A 19,863-nucleotide genomic window follows, 5' to 3' on the forward strand; every position below is an offset into this window, starting at 1 on the left:
TGATGACTAATTTATGGACCATTTATATTTAAGGTTTTGACTAGCATATGTTTGTGTTTATTTTTGTATCGTCTTGTAATATGTATAAATTTTAGTATTACGTGTATTTTTTATTTTTAGTATGTGTCATGTTATTTATACTTTTATATTGTAGTATAAAATAATAAATGATACAACAACCTAATAGCATTTCTTGTATATGAATATACCATTTCTTAACATAAATAGGAAAGAGTTACATTTCAGTCCCAGAAAGATGTATTTTTAAAAACACAAATTTTGGAATAAACTTTTTTATTTTATGGAACAGCAATCGAATGTTACCTGTACAATAGCTAGACAAGAACTAAAACTAAGATCTATATTGATTTATATTGAAGCTTCTTCTTTTATGGCAATCTGCTGCGTTGCAGGTTCCCAAGCAAAAGTGCAGGTGCATCTTGGCCGGTATTGTCCGTGAGAAGTCTCTGAACTCTGGACTATTCCACCCTCGTTAAAATAAATAGATATTTCCAATATCTTTTTGACCAGAGTTACTGACTGATTGGTCATGCTTCACATTTTATAAATATTTTAAAAGTTTAATTTAGTAATATTGGTTAGGTTAGTGTTATTTGTTCGAAATTTAAGGCTGGTAGTATTAAGAGTTTTCCCTTGTGGATTTGTCGACTGTGAAATTTTTTTAGTATTATTTCTAGTAGATAGAATATGAGAGACTCTCCTCCTCATTTCCCGGCTCCGGCTCCTCCGATACGCCGATCGTAGCCAGCATTGAACCATTCGCTTATAGGGACCTACAGAAATATCGATATACTACTTTTTGATATTTCATTATATTAAAAGAGTCTATCTATTTAGATAATAACTATCGATATCAATCGATATTAAATAAGTCGATTCGTTCCTACCTTTCCTTCAAAGAGAAAGAGAGATAGGATGATATAGAGAAACAGAGATGTTCTTATCCCCACTTATTTTTATCCCCACTATATCTATGTCTAGTCATATACCGGGTGCGTCTCAAAAGTGACTCACCCTTATAACTTTTTTATTATTTCAGATAAAAAAACGAGATTTGATGTGTTAGTATATAACATAAATTACGATTGATTGACGTATTCAATTGTTTTTGGTCACTTCCTGTTTCACCGGAAATGACTACAACTTTTGATTTTTAAATCGCACCCTCGGTATTTTTTTACTTTATTTGATAGAAAATTAATTCTGAATAGAATGACATATTATATGTCAACTTTTGACATTCTCGCTTAACAAAAAATTGTATTTTAAATTCAATCTAGAGTGCCATGGCTATGTTAAAAACACTAATTCTTGATCAAGGAGCCTTGGAAAAATAGATCCCATCGAAAACATAGAATGTAAAAAAATGCCAAGTCTCGCAACACAATTCCTCTGCTATAAAAAGTTGTGAGATCTCATGTAAAACCAAGTCAATTTATTTTATTTAGTCTCTCTTTAAGCCTATTCAACAATTTTGTTACAAATTGTTAGTATCAATATTAGTCATCTTTATTTCTATAATAATCATAATGACTTGGCAATTGCATGCACGGCACCTTAATTATAAAAAAGAATATTCTACTATTTCGATTACTAAGTAAATCTAAGGGCACAAACATAATGAGGTATCCCTATGCGGTGCTCGCCAAGATGCTGGCCGCGCTGCTCGCCAGGATGGTAGCCGCGATGCATCCTACGCGCACTGTTTTAAAACGGCGAGCGCGTAGGATGCATCGCGACTATCGTACAAACATAGTGCGGGGCATTTCATCTCGATGCGATGCGCGCCATTCACCTCGCCATCCGGCGATGCTGAATCAAACATGTACAAATTTATGCGTCAAAACATACTGGAGCCTCGCACCTCGCCACGCACCTAGATGTTCAGCGCGATGCTTCCTAGGAAACAACATTTTTGTTTTTTGCGAAAAGCGGACGCGGATGCCTGAAACTTTACATTTGATTGGTCGGTTTAGGATCACAATTCGTTGAGCATATGTCGAACTAGAGTCGGGTGGAATAAAATGTTCACAATACTAATATTTAATTTATCACCAACAATGTAATAACCTTTATTCTACAGGGTCTGGCAATAGTGCGTCGGGCATCTGCAGTTCTAATAATAAAAAACTTATGAATTTTGTAGTCCAGACATAAAGTATGTATTAGGATGTATTTGAGGAAAATATTTGAACTTCTAAAGGCTCAAAAAAGTGAGTGGATCGCGAATATTTTTTTTTAAATGGAACACCTATATACGGGGTGGCGTAACTCATTCGCCTCGGTTGATTATACGAAAACGGAAATATGTAGAAACAAAATATTTTATGGGCATATGTGGGAAGACCATGTGCATAATTTAAAATTATTTTGAAATGTACAGGGTATGTCAGAACTAAGGTTTACACCAAAATTATATTTTTTCTTATGAAACACCGGGTATTTTATTTCATATTTGGATCCTTGGACACAAAATAAGGCATGTATTATAAGGGTTATTATATATTAATATGTTTACAAGGTTTGGTTTTTGAGATATTTAAAGATATTTAAATATGCATGCTACAATGGAATAGATTATTAACACCCTGTACATTACTTTTTAGAATTTATTCTTGTGCTGAGTTTAAAGATAGAAAAATAAACTTTACTGAAAAATTGTATTGCTCCCTTAAATTTATACAGGGGTACCAAAAATTGATGATTTATTTTAAATGTTTATTTTACATAAAAACCTTGTTATTTCAAATACGACAACCTGTATTTGGGCTTTGGACTTTATTCATTTATAGCAAGTACTTTAATCGCTAGTTGATTAAAAAAAGTATACCATTAATATTGCAAATTATATTTTATCCTCTTATAGTATATGTCTTTTTAATTTTTTGATGATGTAACCAGCACTTTGTTTACTCACTTGTTTTGTCGAAATGCTTGAATCCATTTTTGCTTTTGATCAAACCTATGAAGCTATAAAATGTTGTTTCGGGAGAGTTGAATATCCGGGAAAGTTGAGTTATTGAATGTATATAATTGCACCCAACAACGTCCTAAGTACGCTCTCCTTTACGCGTTAACATTTTTTCGGCAATTTTATTAACATTTGAAATTGTCCCAACACAGCACGACGCGACGCCTAGTTGGAATTCTTTTTCATTTATTTTTTATTACCCGAAACAGCGTTACATCATACAAACCTCCTACCTAAGTGTTTTATCTCTTTTTTTGTCTCAATAACTGCACTAGCAAAAAACTAAAATACTTAAATATTATAACCAAACCACGATTTCAGTATTATTCTATGCGATCAACATGGCGGCGATATGAAATAGGTAGGGATCTTAGACAAGGAAAGAGAGGGGACGGGTAACACCAGAGAAATAGAAGGGATAGAGAATGAGCGTCAACATGCGCAGAAGGTCTAATCAAGTTGGACGCCATATTCCAGGTCTTCGTGTCATTTTGTATATAGGTGGTAATCTATAAGTAATCAAATATCAATTTGCTGTTTTCAACCATACGGGGGGCAATTTAAATTTAGTGAAATTCTATCATTTATTATGGTTAGTTAACATTAATATGATTTATTTAATTATCAGTTTCAAAACTGCGTACAATATTGGTATATAATACACTAAATATACGAATATTCTGACAAAAGACGCTACGGACAGATGACCTTTTCGTCGTAAAACACTCGAAATGATATTAAATAAGTATTTACAATATTTCATGTTTACTTGTACTGAATTACGCGTTTCAATTTAAAATTTTTGCAAATTTGGTAAAAATTGTTCTAAACAACTTTTTGTTCAAGTTGTATATTCATAAAAAACATTTGGTTCATAATTATTTTTGATGATTACCTACCTTGTATTTTTAATATAAACCTAGAAAAAATATGTTTTTGTTTTATTTTTTTTATTCGTCCCTTCAAATTATGTTTCAAAAACTGTTACATAACATGTCCTCTAACAAATATTTTCATAATACATAAACATCATTGATTTTATTAAGGGTATTATTATTAGTATTTATCCTGGTTTTTGTCGACAATAAAAACTCAATCTTGTAATAGAACATCAATTTTATATTTCGTAAAATTATTTTGATACAAATTCGATTTGTCAAAATTCAAGTCATTAATATATTGATAAACAACCCAAATTATTCCTAAATATTTTATTATAAACAAAAACTGTTACCGGTAAGTTTGTAAAACACATTATGGTTTGTCGTAATACTAGAAAAAATCATTTATTTTTTGCACAAAAGAAGCTTGTCGATCCTTATTTGTCCATAACAAAATTCTGTATGTACATATACCTAATTTATTATTAAGAAAATTAGATTATATGATCTCAGAATTTTAAGAAATTTTTTTTTAAGATAAAATAGTTTCTTCTCAACTGTAATATTGTCAACTTTGGCCTGTATTTTATCTATTTAAAAACATGGGATTGACAATCCCCTTACTAAAATACATACTGGAAGGTACCGATTAAGTTTCATTGCATCAAATACCTTTACTATAAATCCTGGCTCACAACTCACAATTTAAGGCCATTGCAAAATGCTTTTGAACTTCATCATAGATTTTACAAGAATAAAAGTGTAATATTGAAACAAAGTAACACTGTAAGCTTCATGACTAATAGTCTCATTTTTAACACTCTTTAAATATCATCTCGTTAACAATTATGAATATTATATGATTTTTCTCAGTGATTTGTGGCACAGATACAAATTAATATATGCCCCATAACAGTTTTTAAATAAGAAACTTCTGCCCACAGATTTAATTTCTTATTGGCATAATACCCTTTCTTCCTATATAAATCTTGCCATTTTTTCAGTCCAATGTTCCTTGTTTTTACAGTTGTAGGAATACTAAAAATGTTGACTATAGAACTTGATACTAAGTTTGAAAAAGCCTTCATACTTGTAACTGTGCATAAATCTAATTAACTGAATTCGCCTCCTCTTGACACTCTGAACACTGCTGCTGCTAATGTTAAAAATATTTAGCACAAAACTACAACTACCTACAACAAACTTTACAATAAAAATGTTAAATTTTCGCTGTTCGATTAAAATACCCTATCTTATGTTTTCTTTTCCTCCAAATAATCTTCTTGTCAAGTAAGGACCAATCTAATTTGACATATTTCTGGTACACTTGAACTTGTGCTTTCATGCTTTTACTATTATTATACACTTAAATTAGCAAATTTTTTGAAAGAATATTTAAAAAAATATATGTGTGTAGTAAAGGTGCCCGGTGGCGTAGAGGTATAGGCTCTCGTCTACCAATCTCAAGGTAGTGGGTTCGAATCCCACACCCGGCATTTCATCAGCCGACAATTTTTATTAAAATAAAAATGGTTTGAGTACCTAGGTCGACTCAGACTTAAATGAGTACTTGGGATTCACAATCCTGAGGTAATAATAGGCGGTTGAAGCGTAGTGCTAGCCACATTATGGTTGTATGTATGGCAAGCTGTACCTTGCTACTCCCAAGGCGTCAAACGCTATATACGGGAGCTATTATTATTATTATGTAATATAATTTGTTTTATTAGTTTTATTTTTGTTGTTCAATAAAAGTTTATTTCTGTTTCCTAGGAATCCTATTAGGTATGTATATATGTGATTAATTATTTTAACAGATTTTAGTTGTGAAAAAAAAACAGTAGTATACATATTAGGACATTCAGCTAAATAGGAAGATCTAATTAAAAATTTTAACAAACTTTAATATTAATAAGATTTAATGTTAAATATTTAGTAAAATAAAATTTAATGTTGTATCTAGAATCTAGACATTAAAAATTAAATTTAAAAATCATTATATTATTCATTCTGATTGGTTTATAAAATCTGGAAATTTTATAAAAAGTATAGTAAAAAATTGCTCTATTTCTATTACTATTTATGTTAGAAAAAAAGTGATTGAAGGTAAAATATTCTAAATTTAATTCTCTACAAAAAACGTATCTTTAGTTTTTTCGAAAAAAATTATGCAAATAGAGATTTGAAAAAAATCGAAAAAATCCAAGATTGCGGCGGTTTTTTTCAAACTTCCCCCACTGGCACTGGGACCGAATGGGACTTTTAAGGGGTTAAATAGGAGATCATTATCTATACATTCCCGCTGAGATCGGTTGGTTACTAATTTTTTCCACCTCAACCTCCAACCTTCAGATTGACTGGTCTATCTTTCCGATAGACCCTTCAATTTGAACATAATAAGTCCTGGCCCCCCCTAAGAATATATTATCTGAGATATTTAATTAAATTTTTTAAAAAAATATCTGTAAAACATGTTTTTTCTGGTAATAATAAAATTAATTTAAAAGGGATAATAGCATTTTTGGACATTTCCTTTATTAATATTTTTTTAAATAATTTAATAATATTTCAACTATTTTATTCTGTTCGATTTAAAGAAATTGTACCAGCTTAAAGTGAATTTATACAAAAAAAAACAACAAACAAGCAAAAATTCCTTCTGCAAATTCGTGTTTTTTTTTTATTTTTTTCTAATCTAAGAATATATCGTCACAATAATATTTATGCTAGTATTCAATTTATCTTGGCGGGTTAAAAGTTGTTATTGTAGTGTAAATAATTTATTTTACCATGGAAAAAAAGGAAGATAAGACACCAGGTAATTAAGTTTGCAAGGCTAACTTTGATTATTAATTTTAATTTAACTTTTTTTATAGCACGGACTGTAAAAACAGGCCGACATCCAAGACGAAGGACAGCTATATTTGGAAAGGTGTATAAGATTTTGGAAAATTATCAAAAAAATCTGTCATCATCGCAAAGAAAAGTATTACTGTTGGTAAAGGATTACCATTTGGTTTCATATGTTAAAAGGATCTCTGTTCAAAGATCAACACCAGATGTTATGTTGTGGTGTATAAGGCAAGTATAAACTTTTTTTTTACTTAATTTATTCCTCCGACTAAATACAGGGTATTTCTTAAGAGTCCATTTCACTAGTATGAAAAAGTAGCAAAATAAGCGTTCGGCATTTAACGTCTTATGTAAAACTGCATGGCAAGGTATTTTTACACAAATGAAGAAGGAAATTAAAGATAAATATATGGTTAATTTATATGGTTTTTTAACAAATTGCTCGCTATTGTATGGCAAATGCTGAAGCTCCGCAAATCCTAATCAAGCCTTAATCAAAGAACGTGTGTTTGGAATTTTGGATGTGGCTTAACATGACAGGATCGGGCTAAGCCTTATGCAGATTTCTGAAATATAATATATATTTCCCTCGGCCACATACCCGCTTTACCCAACCCCTGAGAGCGACCCGAACAGTACAGCTTAATAGACTCTTTATTACAAGCTAATATTTTATTTTAATTATTATTTATATTAAAAAATTGGTCAAGTGCGAGTCGGACTCGGGCACGAAAGGTTCCGCAGTGGTTCCGCACCATTCATTATCTAGGGTTTCATCGAGACGAGAAATCTCGTCTCGAAGGCAATTTCTCGTCTCGTCTCGATCATCGAGAGATATTAAAAAAACTCTCGTCTCGATGTTTTTCTCGAAGTCAATTTCTCGATCTCGATTCGGGATTCTCGAAATTTCGAGAGTCTCAAAAATAAATAACTAATTTATTATTATTAAAAAATAGGCGCCGGGAGGCACGTGCCGCCCATACTAAAATATGTTAATAAAAAGTTGATAGGCAGTTCTTTTAGTTTCAAAGTAAAGAAATTTTTTCATTTTGTTTATCTCAAAAACTGCGAATTTGACTGAGTTTGATGTTATTACAAATTTTGTTAAATTGAAAACCGCGTTTCGCTAGCTACTGTAATTTTGGAGTTTTATCCCCCTCCCATACACCCTTACCAACCCCCCACACCCACCAAAAACTAATGGCAAGATTCTCGGTGCCATACAGTATTTTTGAGCCAAATTTGGTTAAAATCGGTTTAGCGGGTTTTGAGTTATCGTGTTACAGACGGACAGACAGACAGACACCATGAAAATATTTTGTATTTAGGTCATTTATGACCCAAATAACTCATATTGAGTGAAATTAAAAAAACTTTTTTTTGCCGATCTTAATAGTCTACCATACCTATTGGTATAGTCCGTATGTTATAAAGTTTGCACCAAAAAATAGGGTAAATTTTTTCTGTTATAAAATTACGTTATAGAATACAGAGCTATTATAGGTATGGTATGAACTAAAAGCCATGTGTAACAAAAAAAAATGCAGACTGGCCCAAATACCCAAAAATAAAAATATATTGTTTTAAAAAGCGAATATCAAAACGATTCCTTTATTTTTTAATTTAGTCTTTTATCCATATGGGTTTAAAATTTACCTAGCTACCTACGAAAGTTTAAAATTTTTACTTCGTTATGCAACAAACTGATTTTTGTTTACTCGAAACAGTCTTTTATTGAAAAACTTTTTTTCTGCGACATTACTTAAATTCGTTCAACTCAATAGGAGTTAATAGTGAAATTTATACAAAAATGGTGCCATAAGAACAAGAATGTATTATACTAGCGTGTACTTCGTTCGCGTCGAATTAATCATTTGTAATGGTGATGATAAAGCAAAGCAAGAATTTCCATTAACATACATACTGGATAAAATTTTCTCACATTTATGTCAGCATGAGAAAAAACAATATGGTAACAATTATTATATAACTTTGGTAATATTGCGTCTCGATCGATTTCAGGAAACGTGGGAACTAATTTTTATAACACGGGCTTATATTTATCCTACTCTTTCCAGAAATGCCTTGCGAAATGTTTTACGAAAGATTTCCAGAAATATTTCGTTAAACATTTCGCGGATAGTGTAGAGGCTGTTTTAGAGTTTACTTCTGAAAGTATTTCCAGAAATGTTTTGCGAAATGTTTCACAAAATATTTCCAGAAATATTTCGTAAAACATTCCGGGGATAGGGTAGAGGCTGTTTTAGATTAATCTTATATAATTCGTTTTAAGGTTTTTGGAAACGAATGTGTGTTTTTACATCGGATTGACTTTGTTCGACATAGAGCAAGTAGATATCGAATATCACCTAGCAAGGATGTTAAAAAGCTTCGTACTTGAATTACATTCTTTGAATTTGACTGTTGTATGTACCATATCACCACCAGGCATACATTACAGCAAAATTATGGATATCTTGATGGAAAGTAATCTAAGAAAGGTAAGATCAATTATATTTTTATATTCTGTACAAGAAATTACGACTTTATTTCATTTAGACATTTGCCATAGTGCATGGTAGAACTAGGGCTTAAATACTATATCTGAGTAGTGCTGGTGGCTCAAGTTTCGTTTACTTGAAATAAGTTATCTAAGAAATATTTGTTTATTTAGTACTTGAAAGCCTTTTCGAATAGTATATCGAAAAAATTTCTGAATGGAAAAATTCAGGAAATGGATCCTTTTCGAATTTTTCAACTTTTGAATAGCTGAAATCAGGGCTACTTTCGTTTACTTGAAATCAGCTATACGTTATATTATAATGTGCATAATTTAAAATTATTTGGAAATGTACAGGTAATTTATTTAATTTTTGGATTCTTGGGCATAAAATAAGGCAGTTATTATAGGGGTAATATTCTAAAAGCTTTGGTTTTTGATATATTTAAATATGCATGCTATAATAAAAAAGTGTGTTAACACATTGTACATTACTTTTCTCAGAATTAATTCTTATGCTGATTTTCAAGCTAGATAAATAAAATTTACAAAAAATTTGATTGGTTCCTTAAATGTATACAGGAGTACCAAAAATTGCTGGTTTGTTTTAAATATTTATTTTACATAAAAATTTCATTATTTCAATGCAACACCCTCTATTTTTTTTAAATAAATCGAACCAGATTTAAATGCACTTTCAAACTATATTATAGTTTCCTATACCTATCTGTCTCAGATTTTGAATAAAAAGCAATTTTTCGATATAAATTATAATCAAGATGGCTGTTGTCGCCATGGCTATTTTCTAGTGACACTCAGTACCTATTTTCAAAATCGACTTTAGTTTATGGACCTTATTTACATTTATAACAGGTTATTTTTATTTAATTTACCTACAATAAGGTTAATAAGTAATTATTTATTATTTTATGAAGAAAAATGAAGGAGTATCTGCTGGCAGAAGAGATGGATATGTTACTAGTGATTTTGTGAGGACAAGTGCTTGTTGGCCTGAAGGGTTTATGCTCAAAGATATCCAAATAGGAATTTTCTTGACAAGCGTTCCTTTGAAAAACTACTTTTCCTATTTTGCAGAGCTGATATGAAATATCATATGAAATACCTTTTAGGCAGCTACCTGTCGTTGGAAGTGAAAAAAATGAATTTGAATTAATTGGTTCTTTTATAGAAAATCCTTTGAAAAAGAAGACTAAGGAAGGAGCATATCAAAAATCTTAGGTACACCGCGATGGGCCTCAAATATGGCCGACTTAAATTCTGGTTTATCAGTGTCGTTCTAATTTTATTTAAAAAATGTAAAACTATGATGTAGGGTAGACGTGGGTTAGACTCAATATTTTGTTGTTTTATGTTACGTTGTGAATAAATGTTGGTAGTTATTAAAATTGTTATAAAAATATATAATTCTAATAAAAATAGATAAGTTATAATAAGAATTTATTAACACAAACATCCGATACGATCAAAGAGAAAATCCATTATGTAATTATTTTTATTTATCATTAATTATGTCATCGTAATATAAATCAACGAACTACTTCTTTATTTTTCTTGATAAAATAATAAATACTTATTAAACTATGGTAGGTAAATTGAATAAAAGTAAACTGTTATAAATTTAAATATACTAATGTCGATTTTGAAAATAGCTACTAAGCTATTAACTGTTAACTAGAAAATTGCCATGGCGACACCAGTCATCTTGATTGCCATTTAATTGAAAAATCGCTTTTTATTCAAAATCTGAGCCAAATAGGTATAGGAAACCCTAATATAGTTTGAAAGAGCAATTAAATCTGATTCGACTTATTTAAAAAATAGATAGTGTTGCATTTAAAATAACGAAATTTTTATGTAAAATAAATATTTAAAATAAACCAGCAATTTTTGATACCCCTGTATACATTTAAGGAAGCAATACATTTTTTTAGTAAAGGTGAGTATACAAGGTGAGACAAAATTAATATTGAACATTGGTCACCTTTAAAAGCATGTACTCTTTAGTTTTAAATGGAACACCCGGCATATTATTTCGATATTCAATGGAGAATTCATGTCTCTCCAAAATACTATTAAGGTTGCCTACCCCTCAAACAAAGATTTTCCTAGATATTTTCATTTACCTACATGATTTGATCTGAGTAGATCTTTATTATTTGATAAAATCTAGGTGGCTGTGATATGTCTGACGTTACTTCGACAGAGCTGTCTAATTAGTCCAACTTTAACAACAGGTTATCATTTTGTGTTAGTTAAAACAAAAAAAAAAATTCTCAGAAATTTGCCGAAAATGCAAACTTGTCCTACACCAGAGAGAATTGATATGATTCTATTAGTTGGTGAATGCAGTGTGCATTCACCAATAATAGAATACTTAAATGCTCCTGATTTTATCTAGTCTGATTTTTTTATAAGGATATTTTTAAGACAGTATTTAAAAAACTCGACCAACTATTGTCAACAACATGAGAGAAATTATTGTAGCTGCTTTTCGAGGTAGAACTCCATATATGCCTTTTAAAATGAAAGGACTCTTTTGAAAACAATCAGTTTATGGAGTTAACAGGAAAGGAAGCATTTTGAGCATTTGATTTCATCGAGCTAATTTTTGTTACATAAATATAGGTTTATATCTAGTTTTAACCAGTTAATTTCGTTTTTTATCAGAAAAAAATAAAAAAAGTTATAGGAGCGAACTACTCTTGCGAAACATCCGTTATATTATCATCTAGACCTTAGAAAATAATACTTTTTCTATAAATAAATAAAATCAGAGAAAAAATTCAATCGCTGTTTACTATAAAATGCTTCAATGGACCACAAAATTACATTCTCATGAAAATCGCAAATCGCAGCTCCTAAAAATTCAAACTCGCTGATAGAAGGTTACAATGGTCCTAGTTTACAAAATCACAATCGCAGCAAAATCGCAACTCGCAACTATAGTAATATTGGTTGACTAAATTGAAACCTGCAAATAGGAGAAATCGCAAACCGCAATTTCCTATGGGAGCCAATCGCAGGTTGCGATTGCGATGGTTTCGCAGTTTGCGATTTGTTGCCCATCTCTATAAACTACCGTTCTCCTTGGAGCCTCCGCGTCGTATAAGTCGCGCCACCCTTTACATTATATATCTTTATGATTAAAATAACATATTTATTTTCTAGAAAAGAGATAAACAACGTAGAGAAAATCCTGACATACACTCCGCATATCAGAGAAGAATATACTCAGATGTTTTGCTTTACGAAGTAGCGCCAGTGGGAAATATACTTCATTTATACGACTTATATGAATTAATGATATATTTGCAAGAAACGTTCAGACGTCACAGAGAAATTTATTTTCTTGGATTTGACCCGGATAATGGGAGTAAGTGGAGTATTCAGAATTGTTATTATTAGTTATTAGAACATATACCTACCGCATGAACGAAAAAAAACGGCATCCGGCCTGGTGAGCGAATAGGAGTGCTGGGCGGGGTCAAAATAATATATACTGATTAAGGTACTCATAACACACCCATTTTACAAACCTTAAATTAAGCTTTTAATGTTAAATTTCTTCAAAAAAACTATGAGGAACCGTTTTGTTTAGAAATCATTGGCAGCTTACATTGAAGGGTATGCTACACGTATTTTGATCCCGCCCAGTATATTCTATCCAACGCTTTGAACAAAAAGAGTAATGAAGGAGCATAATGCTATCCATGTATTCATGCGTAGTGGGCGGAAAAAAGACTCTAGGGTGGGGATCCTTGACAGTTCTGTTTGACGACTCATTTAACACATTTGAATTTGATTTGAAATTTTGTAAATTTGTCAATCTTTACTGAGGTTATTTATTTATATGTTTTTTTCTTGCATTTTTGCTTTTATTTACTACTTGTCAAAGATTAGATGTCAAAGAATTTAGATACGCCAATTTGACTTTCCTGCGTCAGTAGCGTATCGGATGTTTGTGTTATTAAATAATTATTATAACTTGTCTAGATTTATTATTAGAATTATATTATTATTTAATTTATTATTAGATTATTATTAGAATTATATATTTTTATAACAATTTTAATAAGTACCAACATTCATTCACAACGTAAAATAAAACAACAAATTATTGAGTCTACCCCACGTCTACCATACATCATAGTTTTACACTTTTTAAATAAAATTACGACACTGATAAACCGGAATTTAAGTCGGCCATATTTGAGTCCCATCGTGGTGGATCTAAGATTTTTGATATGCTCCTTCCTTAATCTTTTATTCAAAGGTCCAATGACAAGATCCTTGACAGTGATAGATGTGTCTGTCATTTTAATTTCAAAATAGTTTATTTTATTTTACAAAGAAATAAGTTGGTACTATTGGAACGCATAGCAGGAAATTAAAATATTTAAAATTTGAGTGATAAGTGATTACTTTAAAATATTGTGAAAAAAAACTGCACAAATCTTGAAATCTAATCGAGTTATTTTATTAAAAAAAAGGTATGTGCCTAATACAAAACAAACAAAAACAAAGCAACACATACCAAAAAAATTATAAAAACAACTATTTCTTACTTTCAAGCTTCAAGAAATTTCCCGCATTTATTATTATATTTAAGCCCGGTGTTTTCAGATACAGATAGTGCGTTATAATCCGTCAGATATATTTTATTTGTTGGATAGCAGAAAAACGTGTATCTTTACCTATAAGCTTCACGGCCTTCACGCTGAAAATATCGTACATACACGTGGTCCAAAATTAGTTTTTAGGAAGCCGATATGAAGAAAGATTAATTAATATAGTGGCAAAATGAAACTGTCTTTTATTCAAACGGCAATAGCTTCTAAATATGGTTTCATTACTCAACAAATGTTTTTGTTTTAGCACTGAGTAACTTCCCTCATCTATTCTATTTTTATACAAAGGCGTTGTCAACCTTCTTTGTTTCCTAGTATGCATTAGTAACACATCATCATGATCTTCCACTTCCAACAAGAGTTCAATAATCGCGGAAGAAACTGACATGTTCCCTCGAGGAGTTCTTATCTACGACTGCAGGACTATCTGTATCGCTGTGTTCTGCATTAATCCGACCTCAGACGGCAATGCGGTTGCAGAGTGCAGTCTGTGGTTGCAGTCGATCGTTGCGGTCATATTCGGAAACATACCTTTAAGGTTGTTCCATTCATCATTCGGAATCATACCTTTAAGGTACAATTCCGAACACGACCGCAGACTGCAGGCGACACTACAGGTTTCTATAGTTTTCAATGGGATGCATTCTAAAGTAGGCGTCATTGCCGTCGAACTGCAGGCCTCGCTTTAACTGCAAACCGCATTACCGCTTACGAACCAGTATTGCAGTCGACTTCACGGCCTTCACGCTGAAAATATCGTACCTACACGTGGTCCAAAATTAGTTTTTAGGAAGCGGATATGAAGAAAGATTAATTAATATAGTGGCACGCGTTGAAAGCACTTGAGGCAACGAAAAGTACGTTCAGGACGATTCTTCATTGTAAGAAACTACTCAATATATTAGGAGATGGAAACAAAGTGTCGCTAATATGGATACCCGGACATGTCGGCCTACAGGGAAATGAACGTGCTGATTCCCTCGCCAAAACTGGTGCAGGCTCGCCATTCGTGGGCCCAGAACCGACACTTAGCGTACCAAAAAATCTCGCAAGAGACAGGCTCTGTGAATGGGTTAGGGGTGTGACGTTTCGGGACTGGTATGACAGTCCCGGAATGGAACATGCCAAGACAATCCTAGCAGGGCCATCCAAACGTAGAACAGATGAACTCCTAAAGGCTGGTAGGAACGGAGCGCGTACGCTTACTGCAGTATACACGGGCCACTGCCGGCTGAGATCACATCTACAGAGGATGGGACTGGTGGAAGACGCCGAATGCCGACTCTGTATGGAAGATGACAAAACAATGTAGCACGTTATGTGTACCTGCCCCGCTGGGGGCAGGACCAGGTTTGAGGTGTTTGGCAAACCCACGCTAGACCTATCAGACCTAGAAGACATATCACCCTCGGACATAACGGCCTATGTTAAAAGGCTGGGTCTTGAGGGTGAACTTTAATGCTCTTTTTCTATTAAAGAGCTTGTAGAAACTGAGCCACAATAGGCCCTCGCGGCCTCAGTGGAGGGTCCCACCTGGGACTCACTCTTAGTAAAATACAAAAAAATACAAATGGTTCTTGAGATATTTGAAATCAAAATTATCAATACCTGTCATCATTGATATGAATTAAACATGTTGACTAAATAGTTATCAGACTGAAATCATGAATTTGAGATGTTTTTGTGTCAAAAGTTCAACAGAAACTGTTTTATATTTATAAAATTATGATTAATTTAAAAAAATAAAAATTTCACAGATTTATTATTTCAGTCAAATGACTGTCTACTCAACGTGTTTATTTTTGTGTCAATTATGACATGTATTGACTATTTCCATTCTAAATATCTTGAGAACGGTTACTCGTAGCGATTTTTACCCAGAAACATGTTTTACGTAGAAAATCACGGAAAGTTTTATACAGGTACGGATGAAAAGTTATAACTCTTCAAACCAGTTAAAACACATGTAGGTGGCGCCCTCCATAAATAGGAGTCATATTGACATCAAAATCAAATTTCTCATGTCAAAAAAACCCCAGACACATATTTTCATCCAAATATTGACGTTACTTTAGAAATTACTTGGAAAAAATCGAAATAAAACTGAAACTTCTACACCCTGAATCTCCGAAACTAAGCATTTTAGGACATACATTTATACGAACTTTTTTACATATTTTTATCTGGAGAATATGCTGCCAAAGTTTCCGGAATACAGTTTGGACCACCCTGTATATTTTGCGTGGGGAATCCCTCTCTCCCCCCGCTCAACCATAGAGTATAAAGACTACTAGAAGCCAACTCGGGACCACATTAATTTGCAATCGACATTTCGATTGCGTCACCTTTCTTTCGAAAATACTGACAAGAAACTTTATTTAGTAAATACTGATAACATAAAAGATGTTGCCACATCTAACCATTTAATCATTAAATTATAAATACTCCGATGCATGCATATTTAAATATATTTAAATATATCAAAAACCAAAGCTTGTTAATATATTTAACCGTTATAATAAATGCCTTATTTTGTGTATAAGGATCCAAATATGAAATAAAATATCGCGTGTTCCATAAAAAAAAATATAACTTTGGTGTGGATCTTAGTTCTGACATATTCTGTACATTTCAAAATAATTTTAAATTATGCACTTTGTTTTCCCACATATATCTATAAAATATTTTGTTTCTACATATTTCTGTTTTCGTATAATCAATCGAGTCGAATGAGGTACGCCATCCTGTATATAATTTGAAAAAAAAGGAACCATTTACAAATTACTTCAAAGGACTTAATATATTTAATTTATTTGTTTTATTTCTAGGTCTCCGACACCACCAAGCAGACTGGTTTGATGTTGTATCTATGATAAAATCAACAAAATATTACTGCCGTTCTATTCCTTCTCAACCAGAAATTTCTGCAGTTATATTTAACTTATCTTGTCATTTTATCGTAAAACAAGCACAACAGTCAGGTATATAATAATTTATTTACTCCAATTTAACTAGATATTATTAATTTTATATTTTAGGAAATCTTAAGATGACTCCAAGTATGAACGGCTCAATACATCTATTAGAAACATTATGTCCATTGGCACAGTCAATATTTCACCTGGGCTCAGTCTCACCTTCAGATTTAGAAAAGCTTTACGAAAGCCTCTTAGACGTTAGATTAATATTATCGAGTATGGTGTTTAAAGAAGCCACTGATCTGACCACATCTTTAAGGGAGCTCATTATAACTCATCCTCTCAGACGACGTCCTTCCATAACTTCACGTGTACCTCAACTTCCTGATATTACAATAGAGCACCCCACTCCTTCTCCGTCAAGTTCTGAAGACGAGGAAGTTGAAGAACTTGAGATTACATTTTTTCCAAATGTAAAGGAAAACACCACAAAAGAAATGTCTTATCGAGATACCATTTATACAGATTTTGTCCACCATATGAAATATGAGGGCTGTAGGACAATTCCCACTGACAAAGGAAAAAGCATGAGATCCAAAAGGACGAAATATGTTGAGGAGACTTTCAAAACTATAACAGAACAGTTTTTTCGTAATTATAGATTATTAGATAGTAGAGAATCGAAGGATAAGAGTCGAAAAAGAAAATTCCCGGGGTCTAAAATTGTTATAGACCCACTAAGCCCAAAACCTTCCAGCGCCGGGAATGAAGAAGAAAAAATTAATAAAGAGGATATCCTTCAGGATAAAGCGAAAGTTAAAAAAGCATTATGGAAAAAGAAAAAAATACAAAGCAAGAGAAGACCAAAACCAAGTACCGGGTACATGTTTCCTAGCGAAGAAATTGGATCTGTCAAATCATCGACTTCTGCAGCTTCCATTTCAAAATCGTCAACTTCTACTGCCGGTTCAACTACCGCCTTGCAATCATTGGTTTCTGCAGCTACCTCTTCGCAATCATCGACACCTGTAGCTCCCGCTTCGGTATCGCGGTTTTCTGGAACTACAGATGTGAAACCATCAAAATTTGGAGAATCCAATTTGAAACCATCAACTTCTGCACCTTTCGTCCCACAACCATCTACTTCTGCAGCTTTCGTCCCACAACCATCTACTTCTGCAGCTTTCGTCCCACAACCATCGACTTCTGCAGCTGATGAAAGAAAGTCATATGGCATATTATATCATCAGCGTAATGCAGTTTGGGATAAAAATGCATTTTTAAGGTTACATGACCATGTATCAAGTTTATTGAGAACCACTCAATTCGTACGAGCACCACTTGAGTGCCTTTCTACAATAAAAGGTTTTCTTGACCTAGCTGATATTTTACGAACACATAATATAAGTAATATAGAGACAAAAGCTTTCTGTCTGGAAGATGTCGATTATTTTTTCAAAACTTATATTATGCAAAGTAGACATATAGAAGTCGCCCTACAATACAGCGTTCTTAAAAATGAATATATGACTGATATTTCTTTGATTGACAGAGTATTACATATTCCTGAAGTGCTTCCGAATGTAGAAGAAAATGTAGAAGATGAAGACTCTTCTTCCTCTTAGTTTTTCTTTAAAGTCTTTCTTTAATGATTAATTTTTGGGCCATTTTGGATAGTGTAAAATGTTGACAGGCATATTTATATTTGTGTAATTTATGTGGTATTGTGTAAAAGGTATAAGCTATAAAAATGTGTCATGTTGTTTATACTTTTATACGTAGTATAAAGTAATATAAATATTGTATACAATAACCTCAAGTTTTCAGTCAGGAACATTATATCAAACAATCATATCAACAACTAATATATCAACATTTTTAAAGATATTTAGTTATTTTAAAGATATTATATTTTTAGTTTAGAATGGAGGGGTCCAATCAGCGATTGTCCCCTACATAGTGCAACTTATTTAAGTATTATTTATAAGTATATTATCCCATTACTGATATTTCTGGTGAACAGTATAATATAGAATTGAGACGGTCTGAATTTTTTTTTTGATGACTTGATGTATAATTTATGGACCATTCATATTTAAGGTTTTGACTAGCATATATTTGTGTTTATTTTTGTAGCGTCTTGTATTACGTATAAATTTTAGTATTATGTGTATTTTTTTAATATGTATCATGTTATTTATACTTTTATGTTGTAGTATAAAATAATAAATGATATAACAATCTAATAGCATTTCTTGTATATGAATATTTCGTAGGTGAAATGTGATAAACTGCTAACTCCATTATTCATAATTTTACAGGAGAAAACGGTACAAAAAATATGTACACATGTAAGAAGTATTTTCATGCTTTAATAAAGAATTTTATTTTCTGAGGAACAATAAAACTCAATATTTCGTGTTACATCATTTTTTTCAGACACAATAGGGAGATATTCGTCTTGCAGAAATAAGAAATAAAAATATACTTCTGGAGAGAGCAACCTTTATTGTTTGAAATTTTGATAATGAAATTGAATATTACCCAAACAGATTTAGAAATAATCAATTAAGTTTAAAAATATGATATTCATAACCATTATATTTAAAATATCGTCTGTCTAGAAGCAAAACATACAAGTCCAAAAACGAATAAATTTTTAATGCATTTTTAAAGAGCTGAAGTAACAGCATTTTGGACTTAATGAATATGAAAATAATTTAAAAATTAAACTTATAATCCTTCCATGCTTATCCTACTTTTTCTACAACGCAACGGTAGTAGACCGAGCTTCGAAAACAGAGCGTGATTTTGTTAAATTTTTATTACTTTCCTCCTTATTTTTTTAATTTTTATAATAATTATGTATCATTTACGTGGAAAAACGTTGGAAAAAATAAAACTGATTAGGTATTATGGAAATTCTTGTACAAGTAAGTAATGTTATTTAAACTATTTATAGCACGCCGATGAATTGCTCGTATATAGAGAATTTCGTTTTTCCCCTTACCCTTTACGGATACCCCGTATTTACAGAACTGATCGACGCAGGGTCGGACTGCCTATATTA

General features: G+C 31.9%; 1 protein-coding gene across 1 annotated transcript; it reads left to right on the forward strand.

The window, feature by feature from the left end:
- The first annotated feature begins 6,562 nt into the window (after nucleotides 1-6,562).
- On the forward strand, nucleotides 6,563-19,041 carry LOC115890555. The gene is made up of 6 exons (XM_030910821.1): nucleotides 6,563-6,691; nucleotides 6,750-6,954; nucleotides 9,020-9,227; nucleotides 12,416-12,620; nucleotides 16,704-16,856; nucleotides 16,914-19,041. Exons 1-6 carry the CDS (start codon nucleotides 6,664-6,666, stop codon nucleotides 18,416-18,418), a joined length of 2,304 nt encoding a protein of 767 aa, XP_030766681.1. The 5' UTR covers nucleotides 6,563-6,663; the 3' UTR covers nucleotides 18,419-19,041.
- The last annotated feature ends 822 nt before the right edge of the window (nucleotides 19,042-19,863 follow it).

This window comes from Sitophilus oryzae, unplaced genomic scaffold (assembly GCF_002938485.1).
Source record: "Sitophilus oryzae breed Bouriz unplaced genomic scaffold, Soryzae_2.0 scaffold_882_pilon_pilon, whole genome shotgun sequence".
Taxonomy (NCBI): domain Eukaryota; kingdom Metazoa; phylum Arthropoda; class Insecta; order Coleoptera; family Curculionidae; genus Sitophilus; species Sitophilus oryzae.

Excerpts from the sequence above, each read along its gene's own strand:
- LOC115890555 (XM_030910821.1), top strand. The coding sequence starts at position 6,664 with ATGGAAAAAAAGGAAGATAAGACACCAG. Across the intron at positions 6,692-6,749 it reads AAAGGAAGATAAGACACCAG|CACGGACTGTAAAAACAGGC; the intron begins GTAATTAAGTTT and ends CTTTTTTTATAG. Across the intron at positions 16,857-16,913 it reads AAAACAAGCACAACAGTCAG|GAAATCTTAAGATGACTCCA; the intron begins GTATATAATAAT and ends TTTATATTTTAG.